At 49.9% G+C, this 17781-nt stretch overlaps 1 protein-coding gene across 3 annotated transcripts in view; it reads right to left on the bottom strand.

The window, feature by feature from the left end:
• The window catches only part of CCND3 (cyclin D3), a 96329-nt gene extending 78989 nt beyond the window's left edge, over positions 1-17340 (bottom strand). For 2 of the 3 annotated variants that reach the window (XM_015071265.3, XM_015071264.3), the window contains exon 1: positions 17118-17337. Coding sequence is in view for 2 of the 3 variants with exons in the window: in XM_015071264.3 (XP_014926750.1) it covers positions 17118-17123 (6 nt within the window). In the remaining variant the exon portion in view is untranslated. Of the gene's footprint in view, positions 1-17117 lie in introns of all 3 variants that reach the window. The other variant, XM_027057778.2, reaches the window with a different exon arrangement.
• Positions 17341-17781: the final 441 nt, after the last annotated feature.

Raw genomic sequence — 17781 nt, 5'->3', positions numbered from 1 at the left:
CAGAGATGAGGCAGTCCAGGGCACAGCATATCAGCCTCTCCGCCTTACTCCTCACCCAGAGAGAACTCCATCTGAAAACACTTTTCTTAGAGCTTCCCCGTAGAAAGCCATCCTCATCATGTGACATCAGCTTTCTCATCCAGCCCTTCTCCATCCACTGACAAAGGTTGTTAACTGCCCGACCCCCCAAATCCAATCCCTACACCTTTTGTACTAGAAGCCCCAGTATGTAGGATTCCCAAACTCTCTCACAGCTCAGCGTGGCAGGTGGCCGACTTTTGGCCACAGGGATAGGTGGGTGATCTGTCAATTTTTCAGTCATGTCCTGCAAAGGAAGGGCAGTGCCCCTCCCTCCCCTTCCTCCCCACTGGCAAGATCTTGGACCCCAGACCCAAGAGATGGGGTGGTGCACCGTCTTCAACGTCCCAGTGCGTGGAGAAGCAACAGCATGGGAGGAGCTTGGGTCTTCAACACTGTCAAGAGATCAGATCACCTGCCCAGACTTGTATGTGAGAAATTTCCATTTTGTTCGAACCCCTGATTTGGGGGTCTCTGTTACAGCAGTCTAACCACCCCCCCCCGACCTGTCCGAGTCCATTCTTTGGTGCCAGGGTGCTGATGGGTACAAGGTGTGTGAGGGGCCTTCTTTCTCGTGCATGTCCTCAGCCCCTCAGCTCCAATCACCTAACTCCATGAAGTCTGCTTGCCCAAGTGCCAGAGGGGCCCTTCCAGGTAGATAAGGCACCCTGGATCCCCGCCCGTTTAATGCAAAATGGAGGTAGGAGGTGAACGTCTGTCTCCCTCCCTCAGAATACAGTGTTTTCTTCCCTCAAACTGGCCATTTCCCGAACTATCCATTGCTTTTGAGAGAAAAGGCTCTTCCACACTCAGGGGACCACCGCACCTTGTCCGGTCCACCCTGTCCTATGAGGAAGACGGTGAGGAGGCGCTGGGGATGCCTGGGCTTCAGATTGGGGCCCGAGTCTCTGCTTTCCCGCTTCTCAGCTGTGTGGCTCTGCACAATGTCTTAGCCTCTCTGGGCCTCCGTGGGATAACAATCCTTGTTCACAGGTTTGTGGAGGGAATCCAAGGCTACACGCGTGTGAAGTCCCTGGTGCCACGCGTGGCACGTAGCAGGTGATCTGTGGCTGTTGTTATTACGGAGGTAAGTGTGGGAATACCGAGGGCACAGCTGGAGCAGGGGCCTGACCCACCTCCCCGGTGAGGGGTGCTGGGAAAGCAATGGGGGAGACAGGCAGCGTGGAAGGTGAGAGCAGGGCAGAGCAGGGAGAGGGCGGAGGGCACAGCTGTGCTGTCTATCAGCTGCCTCCAGCTCACGCGGTCCCTGTGCCCCATCTCCCCTGGCTCCACCCAGCACTTCTGCCGGGGTTGGCCACCCTCACCACTGCTACCACTGTCACCACACCATCAGCTGCTGTTTCTTGCCTCATCTTCCTTCCTGCCCCTGATAGGGCAGAAAAGGGGACGGGAAGCAGCTGTTTTGCCCAGCAACCTCCCTACCCTACAGGCTGGGGCGGCCAGGGTGGTGGTTGAGAGCCCAGGAGCTGCTGCCAGTCAGGCTGGGTTCTGTCCCCTGCTCTGGTCCTTAAGAGCTGGTGACCTCAGCAAGTTATGTGGCTTGTCTAATCCCCCAATTTCCTTGTCTGCACAATAGGGATAGTCGGGCTGCTGAGAGGAAGGCATGAGACCACGCATGGTGAGCGCCTGGCCAGGTGCCTAGCAGGTGGCAAGTGGCCGATATACGTTAGCTACCCTCAGGGCTGGTTTCGTGGGCATGTGGCCTATGAGGTCACACAGAGACCCATGCTCAGAAGGGCCCTCCCGCTTGGTTTAATGCTCTACCGGCACCATCTTGAAAGTCTTCATACTTTAAGCTCTGTGCCCCACATGGGGCTCGAACTCACAACCCCGGGATCAAGTCACGTGCTTGACCTACAGGGAGCCAATCAGGCACCCCAAAAGTCTCAATAATTTTTTAACAAAGGGCTCTGCTAATTATGTAGTTGGTCCTGGCTATTACAGCATCTATTTATTGAGTCTGCTGGCCGAGGAGGTGGCTGCGGAAGGGAGGAGAGGCCCAGCAGTCTGCTGGAGCTGGGGGGCATTGGAGGGCCGCGGGGACTCAGGGGAGACATTTAAGTACAGTGATGTGGGTCCCCGCCAGGTTGCCAGCACTTAGACTTAGGGTAGTGAGACCTCCCCCCCATATATACCCTCACTGGGCACTGGAGCAGAAGGAGTGCCCTCTCCTCAGACAGCCGGGCCAATGGGGCAGCCTCCAGAGCACCCACCATTACCTCCCTCTTCCAACCATCCCCTGACCAAGGGTGAAGGCTTACCTCGGGCTGAGCACCGACCCAGGCCCCTGGATTTGATACTCTGGATGCCCAGCTCAGAGGCCATGTACATGCTCAGGAGTATGGGAGTTCTGTCGAGAATCTCTACATCTTTGGGCTGTTAAAGTACTATATGATGGGAACCAGTGCTGCCCTGAAGCCCCACAGTGCCCAGGTCCAGCTGAGTCCTGCTGTTCAGGTTGGGACTAGTATGGGAGTGACAGAGAGGAAGGTGTGAATCACTGCTCTGGGTGGCCCAAGGGGTTGGGTTGAGATAGAAAATATCTGCTCCTTCTATTGCCTTGATCTAAAATCCCAGGTCAGCGTGTTTGGAAAGTAGCCTGAGGGGTCTGAGGCTGTGACTGGAACTCTCAAGAGACATGGGGCCTTGCAGGGGTTCCTTAGAGCTGGAGGTACTCCTGAGCATTATGATGAGGAATCATCCCCCAGAGCTTCTAAAAACCACCTCAGGAGGCACATCTCATACCTGCTGTCTGCTCCCCTTCTGGACTGGGAGATCCCAGAGGGCAGGCCCCACCCAGAGGGAGGGCTGACCAGATAGATGTTTGCAGACCGGGCCATTAGCACCCATGCACATCCTCCTCCCCATCCACCCCACACCATCCCAGATCCTGCCTCAGCTTCCTCAGACTCGCCACCACAGCCCGGCCCTCTTCTGTTCCTGGGCCCACGTGTGAGTCTGAGGGTGGCCGAGGCTGGCAGGTGGAGCTGGGCCCTGGATGAGGCCCCTCTGCATCCATCTCCGGCCACCTGTCCTGAATACTCACTCCCTTCCAGACAGCTGGAGAGCGCCCCGGAGTCTCTGGTTAAGGGGGGGGGGGGTGTGGGAAGGTTCTAAGGGAGCTAAGCCAAGGCTGAGGGGAGGCCCTTCTAGCGGATGGGGATGCTGAGTGTGCACGCATGGGGGTGGCTGGGGGAAGGCGCTTGGGAGAAGTGGGAATTGGGGGTGGGATCAGAGAATGGAATGTGGAGTTCATTCTCCTGGGGGCACAGCTGTTTATTTTGATCTTCCCAGTCAGCTGTTGCATATTCCTTATCTTGGGGCTCAATCCAGACTCCACCTCCTTCACTGTTGCTGAGCTGGGGAAGGCAGATATTGTGGGATACAGCCCTACTCCCTGCGCTCACTACCTTACCTTGCCCCTGCCCCAAGCTGCTCAAATAGACAAGGAGAAACCAGGTCCCTCAAAGAAATGCCTGTCCCACACTTCAGAGCCACTGTGTGCCCATCCATGGGTGACGGGGGCTTGAAAGTGAGTTGTCTAACATCAAGGACCACCCCCCCCAATTACCATGACAACCTGAGTTGGCCACCCTAGAGTTGCCTGGATATTTCAGTTTTATTGGTGCCACAGGACTTGAAGGGTCAGCAGTCAGTGCTTTGCTGGGAACATGAGGCAGAGGCAGTGGTCACTCCCCAGGCCACACCAGGATCTCCCCTGGGCTGTCACACCAGGTTCCTCATGGCAACTTTTTACTTGGCATCTACTATCTCTGAGAAGACACTAAGAAAATAAGACTGGGGCTGCCTGGGTGGCTCAGTTGGTTAAGCGTCCAACTTCGGCTCAGGTCATGATCTCGCAGTTCAAGAGTTCAAGCCCCGTGTCGAGCTCTGTGCTGACAGCTCGGAGCCTGGAGCCTGCTTCGAATTCTGTGTCTCCCTCTCTCTCTGCCCCTCCCACACTCAAACTCCATCTCTCTCTCTCAAAAACAAATAAACATTTTTTAAAAATTAAACTGATTTTCTATATACTTAGGGAAACATGACTCATGACCATCACATTTTTCATGTTATTACAGAACCAGAACATTTAGAAAAACGGGAAAAAAGTAGGAAAAAAAGCATGCATAGTTCTACTGCCTCAAAAAACAACCACTGCTGGGGTGCCTGGGTGGCTCAGTTGGTTAAGTGTCCAACTCTTGGTTTCAGCTCAGGTCATGATCTCGAGGTTCGAGAGTTCCAGCCCCATGGAGGCCACACTGGCAGTGGGGAGCCTGCTTGGGATTCTCTCTCTCCCTCTCTCTGCCCTTCCCCCTGCTCGTTCTCTCTCTCTTAAAATAAATTAATTAAACAAAAACAACAACCACCTCTAACATTACAGTATATTTTCTTCTAGTCTCTTCTTGTGTGTGTGTGTGCATGTATATGTGTGCGTGTAAAATATAGTTGCACTATATTGTTTGTACAATTTTGCATCCTGATTTTTCCCTTAATACTACCACAAAAGTAATTTTTGTGGTATCACATATTTTTGCAATTGACATTTTAATGGCTACCCAATATTCTCTTTATTAGATATGCCATACTTTACTTAATCATGTTCTATCGTGAAGCATGTTGGTTGTTCCAAATCTTTGTACCTAAGTGTTACTGTCTATAACACTTTGATAAAAATTGTCACAAAGGTTTTTTTCCACATTTGGAATTATTTAAAATTAGGACAGAGCCTGGAAAGCAGAATTACTAAGGCAGAGGGTCAGAATATCATGGAAGCATGGGCCCTCTCCCCCAAAGGAGGCATGTGGTTCTGATACCTGTAGTCAAACTGCTTTCTGAAAGGAAAGTTCACCACATGCCAAGGCCACCAGCTGGGCAAGAACATGCCCACCATGTAAGTCAACTAGTGTGCAAGGACACCACTCACTCACTGATAGACATCTTATTATGAGCATAAGCCATGATGCCTTTTCTAGACTCTTCTCTTTTGGTTGTCAAGCATCCAGCCTTCTTTCCTACAGCACTGCCACTTCCTTTTGGGGGACCTCCTCTTCCCTAATGCAAATCCAGGAGCCAGCCTGCCTCCCTGCACCACAGACACGGGAGGGGCCGGCCCGTCCATTCCCACCATGCGTGGCCAGGCAGAGGTAACCACTCATTTTTCTGCAGGACCCTCTGCCCAGCCCTCAGGCACTTTTATCAGTTTCTGTCCATTTCCAAACATGCTTTTCAAGCCTTTTTGGCGTGTCTGAGTTCCTAACCTTCTTCCAATAAATTCCTTTTGCCTCATATTTGACGATCTATTTCTGTTGCTAACAGAACTTTGAAAATACTCAGTGAAACCTCGCCCACTTCGTGTTTTTCCAATTGCAAGTTAGGACACTGTACCAGGTCATGAAGTCATGAAGCTAATCATGACCAGCATTAAAAAAAAAAAAAGAAAGAAAGAAAAAAGAAACAACAGAATAAAACAAAATACAAGACCTTATCTGAAGTAAGGGTAAGTATTGCTTAGTGGAACTTGTTTGTTTGATATACACATACATGTGTGTTTGTACGTGGGTATATAAAATGGGTTAAAATGAAAACATTTCTAGTTTTGAAAAACAGTGCCCCAACTGAACTTGAGTTACTTGAGAACAAAGAGTGGAGCGATCTCTCCTAGATGTTTTTATATTTCTCCCCACATCTTTAGTACCCAGGAAAATGTACTTCCTTGCCAACAGAATGATATATTTCAAGACCCACCCACTACTTTCTCTCTATTCACAGCTTGACATCTTCTCTTACCCTTTTCTTCTTTACTTAGTAATACTTAATGATAACGGCTATCTTTTCCTCCTGAGCTTTACATTTCTATTAATGGCACCAACATTCTGCCAGCCACATGGGCTGAAACATTCTGGGGTGGTCCTGACTACTCTCATTTATTGCGGGCATCCATGGTAGCCTAGTAGGAGAGACGGCCTGCAAGCAGAAAACTATGACATACTTCATCTTAGAAGGATGCCTGGTGCTCAACTGGGGAAGGCAGAGCAATTTCACAGGGCAGATGATTATTCATACCTTCCTACCAAAAAATTACTAAGTTCTGTTGTTTTTACCTTCAAAATATTTTGCCAAATCACCCCCTTGTTTCCATATCTACTGGCCTCACCCTAGTTTCAATCCTTGTTACATCTCATGTAGACTCTTTCTTGCCAACTCTATTCTATTACTGCCCTAGAAATCATCTTAAAACAGTCTGACCGGGGTGCCTGGGGTTCAGTAGGGTTAAGTGTCTGACTCTTGATTTCGGCTCAGGTCAGGATCTCACAGTTAATGAGTCCTGTGTCGGGCTCTGCATTGAAAGGGCAGAGCCTGCTTGGGATTCTCTCTCCCTCTCTCTCTGCCCCTCCCCACTCACAGTATCTGTCTCTCTCTCTCAAAATAAAAAAATAAACTTAAAAAAAAACAGAACAAAAAACAGTCCAGGGGCACCTGGGTGGCTCAGTCGGTTGAGCGTCTGACTGTAGCTCAGGTCACGATCTCACGGTTCATGGGCTCGAACCCCACATGGGGCTCTGCACTGATAGCTTGGAGCCTGGAGCCTGCTTCAGATTCTGTGTCTCCCTCTCTCTCTCTCTGTCCTTCCTCTGCTTGTGTGCTCTGTCTCTAAAAAATAAATAAACATTAAAAAAAAAAAAGGCCTGATCATGTCACTTCCTTGTTCAAAAGCCTTTAGTGGCTCCCCATTACCTACTAAATAAAGTCCAAAGTCCCCAACCCAATGCTGTTGATTTGGCTTCTTCACCAATCATTCTATGTTCCACTAGGGCCACAGGATCTAAACCAGTTCACAAATTCTCCCTTTCCAACCACGTATCTGAGGCCAGGTTTTCTTCATATATATCAACCAAAATAACACACTGCAACAAATTAAAGCAGAAGCAGACATGATAATCCAGCTGTCTTCTATTAAGTCAGGCATTAAAGAGATTTGCAAAAATGTAAAATAAAGCCACAATTCTCACTAATTTTTATTTTATTAAGTAGGCTCCATGCCTAACATGGGGATTGAACTCATGAACCCTGATGACCCCGAGATCAAGAGTTGTATGCTCCACCGACTGAGCCAGCCAGGTGCCCCCACTCCACTAATTTTTAATAATATAATAATATAATTATTTTATAAAAAAATAGGATGCTACATTCACAGGCAGTGAGTTTTTTTTACTGTTACTTTAAATGAATTCATATCCTTTTAATTTCTCATTTAAAATTAGAATGTCAATAACCACAACCTTCAAAAACAAAAATTCTTTGGGATTCTCAATAATCTGTAAGGGTGTAATGCCCCAGGCCTCTCCATTCTTTTTTTTTTTTTTTTACGTTTATTTATTTTTGAGACATAGAGAGACAGAGCATGAACGGGGGAGGGTCAGAGAGAGAGGGAGACACAGAATCTGAAACAGGCTCCAGGCTCTGAGCTGTCAGCACAGAGCCTGATGCGGGGCTCGAACTCACGGAGTGTGAGATCATGACCTGAGCCGAAGTCGGTCGCCCAACCGATTGAGCCACCCAGGCGCCCTAAGCCTCTCCATTCTTTACAGCCATTCATGTCTCAACCTCTCTGGAGTCTTTAAACCATTAAAAAATAATAATAATAACAAGAAGTGACATAGTAAAAATAATTCTTGTTATAAAAATAATAGTGATTCTAGAAATAGCCACTATTTTAGAAAGAAGCAACCACAACACAAAGAATAAGTAAGCCTAATGATTGTCATAGGAATAGGAATCGAAAAATGATTATTTCTACAGTGTGGCTCTCAGTAAAAAAACTCAGATATTCAAAGAAGTAAAAAATTACAAAAACCACACCATTTAAAATTGCTCCTGGGGATGGGGCGCCTGGGTGGCTCAGTCGACTGAGCAACCGACTTCGGCTCAGGTCACGATCTCACAGTTTGTGAGTTCGAGCCCTGCATCAGGCCCTGTGCTGACAACTCACAGCCTGGAGCCTGCTTCTGATTCTGTCTCCCTCTTTCTCTCTGCCTCTCCCCTACTCATGCTCTTCTCTCTCTGTCTCAGAAATAAGTAAATATTTAAAAAATTTATTTTAATAAAATAAAATAGCTCCTGGGGCGCCTGGCTGGCTCAGTCGGGAGAGTGTGCGACTCTTAAACTTGGGATTGTGAGCTGGAGTCCCACGTTAGATGTAGAGATTACTATAAATAAATAAATACATAAACTTTAAAAGAAAAGAAAACAGCTCCTGAATCATTTCTCCTGAAGTCCAGTCCTCTTTTATTTTCTCAAATGGTATCTCTGAGAAGAAATTTCTGGTTAATCCACCCAAAAGCAACTGCTCCTTCCTCCAGATTCCCCCAGCACTGCCACTCAAACCTTTCCTGTGGCCCAGGGAGCCCATAAGAACCCAGGAGCAAATGCCTACCGAATTCCTTAATGTGCCAATTTAACTATCACAAATTCAATTATATCCACTGGAAGGGATACTAATCAACCAGAGAAACTTAGGTATTATTTATACAATGTGATCCCTTACCTCAAGCTCAACATCATGTTCTACCAAGGACATGGCCATCTGTTCCAATGATAACTGTCTATGCTGGACATTCTCAGAGATGAGGGGGAGAATGCCTAAACTATGTATCCTGTGTTTTATGAGCAGTTTAAGGAGACTTTAATAATAATTTTGAGGTGGATTTGTTTTTACACTGACCTTGAACCCAGCACTGCATAGAATGTGGCTCTGCTATAAATGAGGAACGAACAAGACCTCTGAGCCTTACAGATGTTGTTGGAGGGACATTCCAGGTGGGTGAGCCCAGGATCCTAGGCCTGTGCAAGCCTGTCCTCTGCACAGAGCATGTGGCATCCTTCCTGGGCCAGGGTGGCTGCCCATTTCTGGGTGGGGTATCTCGAAAGTAAAGTTTGCAGGGCCAGCACAAGGATGCAGCTTAACCACTGACTCCAGAGATGTGCCCTCAGCCACTACCCTGGAGCCACACCCTGATCAAAGCCTGAGACTGGGGGACAGAAAGGAAAGGAAAAGGAGCGTTGGAGGAGGAGCTGGAGGAAAAACTGGTGTGCACCACCACCGCAGATGGGGCGGCTGTGGTCGGGCTGATTCATCCAGGGCTCCCCAGATAGGTCAGGGCCCCAGCCCCACCTAGCAAAGCTCATATCGCCACCACCCACTCCTGCTTCCTGGATCTTGTGTGACACCTGACCTGCCTGCTGGGGCAGGGCTGGGTCATTCTTGCTCCTTCCTTTCCTTCTCGCTTGGCTTAGTAGACAACCTTGAAGCTCCGGCCAAGAGCACTGAGGGATGGAGAAGGCCCTGGGATTGCCTGGGGTACATGTACCCACACCATCACAGCTCCGCACAGAGGTGCAACACACAAATACACCATCACACAAGGAGGCAGCCCAGGCATGTACCAGCCTGCTCTGTATGTCCTGACGCTGTGTTCAAGACAACATCTCAACAGGACCTGGGGTTCCCCCTGGGAACCTGGGGTCTTCTCACACTCCCTCTGGCGGGTGGGCACACACTCAAGTGCACACACACAAGCACACACAATGTGCAGGAGAAGTCTGACTCGGGTTGGAGTTCTTTCAGCTACCAGGCTCTCAGAATGGACTGGCTGTATGACCTCAGGCAAGTTACTTAACCTCTGTGCCTCAGTCTCTTCATCTGTAAAATAAGGGAACCTCGCAGGATTCTTGGGGAGAGTGAGAAATGAGTTAATAAACACGCATATTTTTTATAAACGTACTGACCTACTAACGGTACATTCTCTCCACAGGCATTCACAACAGTCCCTGGCATATGGAAGTATTGTGCAAAAGATATCATTATCTGCAATATGTTTGCTGCCATGTGCCTGGGAAGAAATGAAGGTTCAGAGAAAATCCACACAACAGATTCCCGCAAGGAATGCCAAAAATGACTCCCAGAAACTGTGTCAGAGGAAAGGCAGGGAAGAAGCAGGACTTTCTGAGGACGACCCAGGAGGCACTAAGCTCATGTCCAGTGGTTGCAAAGAGTTTTTTTGAGTTAGAACTCAAGAGGCTGGGCCCAAGCAGAAAAAGACTGTCTCCTTGGAGACAGAGAGACCCAAGAGAAAAACTCAGCCTGGTCCTAGAGGTGGAATCAAGTCAATTCCAGGAAAAAATAGAGGTTGCCTCTAGCACCAGCAGGTACCAGCACCAGCTGACTAGAAGGAAAAGGGAGAGGGCCTGGTAAAAACTAGAGTGTTCCACACTCTGGCCTATGCTCAGCTACCCGGTACTTCTGAGAGTCTGTAACCCCAAGATCCTCTCTCACTGTGATGAAAATAGATTGCACATGTGAACAGCCTCCAAGTTTGTGGTTCTGCAATAGATACTGTTTAAAGAAAAGGGGATGGAGCTGGAAGGAAGGGGAAACACAGCCTTGACTCTCGGGGGCCTGGTGTTGGGAGGAAGCAGGCCGCCCTCCTCTCCATAATCCAAAGACAGCTTGTGATAGCCACTTGCCAGAGAGGCGTAAACCCTCCCCTGGGTCTTATCCAGAGCGGATTCCTCGGCCCCCAGCAGTGAGCTTAGGAAAGAGTCTGTGAAGGATAGACAGATGCCTTCCTGGGGACAGGCAGCCTGGGGGCCCTCTGCACCCCCATCCTTTCTCCCCCGCGCCGGCCCCTCTTCCCATAGCCTCCAACACTTCCAGCTGGAGCCTAAGGTCTGCATCTGAGGCCCTGCTCTGCTTCCTTTCCCAGAACTCAGAGCCCCCAGGGGAGGGGCAGGAGGAGCAGCCTGGAGGGAAGAGAACAGAGGACAGGAGGGAGGGCGAGTTGGAGCAGACAAAGCTGGGGCCAGAACTGGGAGTTTCTGGGACAGTCCCAATTTCAAGTATTCTGTCCAACTGTCTGACCACAGGCCAGAACTTGTGGGCTGGTATTTATTGCAGAAGAAAGGATGAAATGGAGTCATAGGTAGGACAGTGAGGAAAGGAACCAGGGCTGTCTCTTTGTTTTGGGATAGCCCCCATGCCCACTGCCAGCAGCTCAGGCTGGAGGACGATGAGGAGGACAACATCCTAATGGAGGTGTCACTTATGGGGACTTATGACCTGTTTGGCACTCGGCAGGGCTTTGTGTGCATGATGTATACATGTGGTCCGCACCCTAGTGCACAGGGTGGGCTCTGAAGCCTCAGCTCCTTACTCTGTATAACTACTGTGTGCCTCAGTTTCCTTGTCTGTAAAGACATAATAGTGCCTCCCTCGCAGAGATGCCGTGAGGACAAAAAAAGATACTACTTGTCATATAGTATGCATTCAAGGAATATAAGCCATTATTATTATTATTTTTTACTTTATTGTTTTTTAGGGAGAGAGAGAGTGCACAAGCTGGGGAGAAAGGCAGAGAGAGAATCTTAAGCAGGCTCCGTGCTCAGCACAGAGCCCGACGTAGGGCTCGATTCCACGACTCTGGGATCGTGACCTGAGCTGAAATCAAGGGTCAGACACTCAACCGACTGAGCCACCCAGGAGCCCCAATATCAGCCATTATTAATCCCCACAATGACCCAGCGAGGTAGGGACTAGAGTCATACTCACTTGACAGATGAGGAAATCAGTTTCACGCAAGCAGGAAGGAACCAGGCTCAGACTCAAACCGGTGTGGTTTTTCTAATGGGTACTGGCTGTCTTGACCACTCCACGAGAGAAAGCACGGAGGAGGGGTTCTGTGCACAAACCTTACAGCCAAATGGCCAAGTCAGACTTTCAGCTCAGCCCCTGACCAGCTGTATGAATAGAAGCCAGCTGCTTAACCCTTGTGCCTTGCTTTCTTCATCCACACAGTGGGCATCCTGCCTCATAAGATTGTTGGAGGGGGATACAGGAGTTATGAAATATTTTGAACATTACCTGTTATGGCCTCTTTCTCTGGGCCTGCCCTCCATGGTGTCCTCTGGCCACAGGGCTTGTAACTGCACTCTGTCCCTGTGCACACTGGGCCCTGCCTGCTGGTGCCTAGGCCACTGGCTCTACGCCTTTCTAAGGGCCTAAGGGGGCACCAAGCAACCCCTCTCCTACCCCTTGTTCCTAGACAAAGCCTGGGCCTCTGTTCTCTCATCTTAGGATGGCTGTCTCCGGGGAATTTCAAGTAGGGTGGGAGAAGTGGCCACTGAGGGCAAATGGTTTCAGGGCCACAGCTTTTGAGGCCCCTGAAAGGATACGACATGGCATGCCTTTGAAGGGTATGAAAGGCCATGCCCACGAGGGCTGCTGGCCTGGCCCCCTGCTCTCAAGGCATGGGTCCTTCTAGCTCAAGGGCAAAGGAAGGTCAGGGATAGGGAAAAGAAGGTGTGGGAGAGAGGTGCTCCAGGGTGGGAGACTAAGAGTGCATTTTATGGGGGTTGCACTGGGTCAAAAGTGGCTCCCTGGGCCCTGGTGTGTAGATGGGTGGGGATGGGATTGGGGAGAGGACCCATGAAACCAGCTGGCGGCTAAAGGACCAGATGGCGCTCTTTACACAATTTTAGCAGTCCGTGGACAACACTCTGGGCAACAGCCCCACCTGGTGGACAGACAGGGACCATCATGGGCCAAGGAGCACAGCCAGCCAAGGGATGACCCAGAAGGGGGAAGGAAGCCGGTGAATAATCACATGGGAGGTCTGGAGGTGTTAGAAGCTTTGAGGTCTTCTCCTAGCTTAACAGAAGCCCCTCCTACGCATGTGCCCTAGACTCCCTTAGACAAGGAGCTCACTTCTTCAGACGAGGGTTAGGCAATTATTTGCTAGAAAGTTCTTATGCTTTTTGGAAATCTGCCTCCACCAGTCCCCCACCCCCTACCCGGGGGCTTCCAAAGGCACCCTTTCAAATATTTGAACACAGCCATAATATCCCTCCTAAATCTTCTTATTCAACCATTCAGAGTTTGACCTCAACCTCTCACCCACTGTATCTTTTCTTCACATGGTGATCCTTTGTTAATATATTAATTTCCAAGGAATCGCTTCCAATTCTATACCTAAGCCACCCCTCCCCTAGCAACAGCGTTTTAAAAGCCTCTTTGGATCTCAACCTCCTACTCTTCAGGGTCTGATATACGCTGATGCTCTGATTTGGGGGTTAATTTAAATGTCAAGAGCACAGGCTGTGAAATCAAATAGGCCAGTGTTCAAATCCGGGCTCTGCCACTTACTAGCTGTGTGACTTTGGTGAAGTTTCTCGGCCTCTCTGGGTTTCAATTTCCTCGTCTGTAAATGGGGTTAGAGGTATTTACCATCTGGTGTTGTGCTGAATGTCAAATGAGATAAGGCAAGTAAAACACTTGGGACCGTTCCTGGTAGAATAATGCAGCTCCTAGGTGGCCATGATAAGCACATTTCTCTGAGTTTAGGGCTGGAGGGAATGCTTTGGGAAAGAGAGAGGTGAAAGGGCAGAGAAAAGGAGAAAAGAAGGCCTTCTGAAGTCACTCAGCCTTTACCAACCAGTGGGAATCCCAGGTGAAATCCAACAAAAGGGTACCTTGCTCTAGTCCCATTTCCTGGGAGGTTTCTGGCCAACCTCCCTCACGCCCCACCGCCACCACCACTGTTAACAGGGGCAGGTCCTGACAACTCTTTGAAACTCGGAGGGTTTAAAATTTAAATGTCTTTGAGGGCAAGAGAAACACACCAAAATAAACATACCTACTTCTGAACAGAGAAAGGGAAACTTGGCAGACGCCCCAGAACTTTCCCCACCCCCAACCCTCCCTAAACTTCCTCTTGTGGTTTCTCAAGAGTACAACCTGTTCTCCTCGGCCAAGAAAGTGCCTGGGGCAGGGGGCTGGGCATGCCAAGGGTTCCACTGCACCCTACCCTGTGACGAGGGAGAAAAGTATGTGTGGCAGAAAAGTCGCCTGGAGGTCTATATAGTTCTGAATGTCACAACCCGCTTACCTGTTATCTTGATGTAGCCACCCACTACCCTTAACTGCCAGCATCAGCACCCATCCCCCCCCCAAGACAGATGCACAAGGTGGTTTGACTACAGGCATAGGGGGACCGTTTCAGGCCTCCCCAGATCCGTGCAGAGACTCTAGTGAAAAACCTAGAGTTTCAGAAAGGTAATGGAAACGTGGCTGGAATCCCATGGAACCTCTGCCCTGTGGCCTGGCTCCCATCATGGGCAAGGTCCCAGCCTGCTTGGAGGGATGGGGTCAGATACACAGATGTGGCTTTGGGATACGGCCTCTGTGGGGAAGACAGGGGAACATCTTAACACTGCTTCTGCTACTTGACCATGTTCCTTATTCAGCTACCAAGATGGACTGTTCCTCTTGGAATCTTCAAATATAAAAGTCTCTGCTATTCTCAAAGATTCCCAGCAAAAGAGGTATCTTGGTTTCCCACATCCCCAGATTCTGGCACATCACATCCATGTTGCTTTCTTCCTTGCATCACACCTGTTTGTTCCTCTCAGTGAGTGAGGTTTATTCAAGAAATCACATGCACTCGTGTGCGTACACACACACACACACACACACACACACACAGGGCCATAAGGAAAGCATACCAGCTCTGTGTAGTCCTTACAAACCTACTCCAGACCTGCAGGGGCTCCAGGTAAACCGTTACCAGCACCAATGCTCAGCTAAAAGGTTTCTCTCCTCTGTACCACCCAAGACACAGGACCTTTTGGAAACTCCTAAGTCCCTGGCTCAAGTGGACATTCTTTTTTTTTTTTAATAATTTTTTTTAACATTTATTTATTGAGAGACACAGAGCATGAGCAGGGGAGGGGCAGAGACAGGGGGAGACACAGAATCAGAAGCAGGCTCCAGGCTCTGAGCTGTCAGCACAGAGCCCAATGCGGGGCTCAAACTCACAAACTGCGATATTGTGACCTGAGCCAAAGTCAGACGCTTAACCGACTGAGCCACCCAGGCGACCCATCAAGTGGACATTCTATGTGGTCAATCAAGGAGGCAGGCTAGTCTGGTGGTTAGGTACAGGGGCTCCCAGGTGACGTGCCCTGGGTTTCAATCTCAGCTCTGCCATTTATTTCTCGTGTACTTTTTTTTCCTAATGTTTATTTATTTTGGGGAGAGAGAGCAAGCAGGGGAGGTGCAGACAGAAAGGGGGATAGGTGATCAGAAGTGGGCTCTGCATTGACAACAGACAGCCCGCCATGGGGCTGGAACCCACGAACTTTGAGATCATGACCGGGGCCAAAGTTGGACACTCAACTGACTGAGCCACACAGGTATCCCTCTGGTGTACTCTTTAGAAAAATGATTTATTGGGGCACCTGGATGGCTCAGTTCGTTAAGCGTCCAACTCGGTTTTGGCTCAGGTCATGATCTCATGGTTCGTGAGTTTGAGCCCCACATCGGGCTCTGTGCTGACAGTCCAGAGCCTGCTAGGGATTGTCTCTCTCTCTCCCTCTCTCTCTGCTCCTCCCCCACTCACGCTCTCTCTCAAAGTATATAAATAAACTTAAAAAAATAAAAGAAAGAAAAATGACTTATCTCCTCTGTGCCTAGATTTCTCATCTATACAATGGAGATAAGCCTACTGCTTACCTCATAGGACTTATGATTAAATGAGACATTACACCCCAAACATTTAGTACTATATTATGACAGTACTATAGAAGTGTTAACTGGTATTCTGAACCCTTCAGGTAAGGAAACAGAAAAGAGGAGGCACTTAGGACCACGGAGATCATGGTCTCAAGGACTAGGACCCTACTGGAATTCTCAGACATGCTTTTGATTCCAAATTCCAGGCAAAGTGGAAGTTCTGGCTTCTGCTATCCCCAACATCTAGCCTGTGCAGACAGAGTATGACCATAGCAAACAGGTGGTGAATGAATTCATCAGATGTGTCAGTCATCCCTCCAAGGAGCCCAGGGACTGAAAGAACAGAAGATTCTGCAGGAATGCATTGGGAGATCCAGTTCTCTTCACCCATGTCTGGTCCCTAAGAGAACTGAGGCGGGGGGCATAGGGGAAACAGTGGAAACAGCCCTAGAGTCCAAAGATAAGGAGTGGGTACCCCAACACTGTGTGGATGGATTCTTAGGGACCAGCTCAGACACATGCCTTTCCCTGAACTCAGCGTGTTCATTCCCACCTCTTCTTCATGCCTAGATGGTGGGTTAAAAACAGCAGGAATGCCTTCTGGGTCCTCATTGTATCCCAATGCCCAACACCACAGTCAGGGTTCAGTTCAGCTCTGCAGAAGGAACAAGTGCCCCCCAAAGACTTCCTACCATTTCTCTGCCTGGTGACTATCCATCACTCAGATTCTAACTCCATGTCCTCTTCTTTCTGAAGTCTTGCTAGCCAGCACAGCTTGGTGCTTTGTCTCGGTTGTTCCATGACCCACACTAGTTATAGAAGAATAACATCATGGCGCCCCTCAGCATTCCATAAACCCTAGACACAGAGGAGGTGCTCAGTGTTCGCAAATGAAACCATTATGCTTCCTTAGTAACGGTAACCAATTCCTGCAGGTAATTGTCTTGGCAATACATTAAAAGACACAGAAGAGGCTTCTGTACCCATCAGACACACCAGAGGGACGAACACTGAGGGCTCCCTCCTTCCAGTCCTGTCCTCTGACCTCCCCTCTCCGTTCTGCCTGGCAGAAGGACTCGAAGGCTCCTTGCCCACATTGGTTCTGCCTTCCTACTCGCCTCCCGCCCCTATGTCTGAAGTATGAAGTATGAAGAACGACAACTCAGTGAAGGCCACTGGGCTTCTACATCAGCTTGGAGAGGGGCTGCACGGACAGAGCTTGGGGCTTTGGGGGGCTACTCTGCCCTTCAAATACGTACAGAACGGCTCACTCGGAGAGAAAGTGAGTCTACCTTTAGGGCAACAACGGGGAGGTGATGACGGAGCGGTGACCTCCTTAACCCACCCATCTCGGACCCCTACCCCAGGCGCCCAGCCTGAGTTTGGAGGCCCCAGAGAAAGGTGAAGACGCTGACACCCCATCTATCTAGGCTGTGCCAGCCTTCAAGCCTACCTCCATAGCAGGTGAGCCCCCCGGAGCAAGGATTGTGGCCTCACTGTCCCGCCGCCTTGGGCTTCCGTCTTTGGGGGGGGTTGGGGGTCGCCACCTCCAGCTGTGCCGAGGGGCGTGCACCCCTCCGCCAGGCGCCTCAACACAACCAGTCTCCACCCCCGCAGGCGCCGCGTGTTTACAAAGTCCGCGCGGCAGATCCCGAGTTTAAAGCTGGGCAGGAAGTGGGGAAGAGGGGGCGGGGGAGACAAAGGAGCTGGGTGCTGGGTTCAGCTAAAGTTTGGGCCCCGACTCCTCCCCGCGCTGCGCGCGGCCCGCCCTGCAGACCCCGACCCACGTGCCCTAGGTGAGGGGGCGGGGAACGCCCCCAGGCTCAGGTGAGCTGATGGGGCGAGTGTGGCGCAGGTTCCCAGATCTCTGCCTTCTAGGCGTGCGCCTTTCGTCCACGCGTGGCGCAGGAAATGAACAGCAACTTTATGTGCTGCTTCTTGACTTACTATATGTTTGGCACCGGGCCAGACCCTTTGTGTGTATTAGTTCATTTTATTTTCTATCAATCCCACCCCAGTTTCACAAGAGGGAACTGAGGCACAGTAAGGTTAGGTAATGTGCCCTGACTCACATCTGGTGGGTGTTAGGTTTCAAACCCAGCGTCTGCGCCCTCCCA

The sequence above is a fragment of the Acinonyx jubatus genome, chromosome B2, assembly GCF_027475565.1.
Source record: "Acinonyx jubatus isolate Ajub_Pintada_27869175 chromosome B2, VMU_Ajub_asm_v1.0, whole genome shotgun sequence".
Taxonomy (NCBI): Eukaryota; Metazoa; Chordata; class Mammalia; order Carnivora; family Felidae; genus Acinonyx; species Acinonyx jubatus.
Note: the sequence above shows the minus strand (reverse complement) of the source record. Positions and strands in the feature narration are given on the sequence as shown.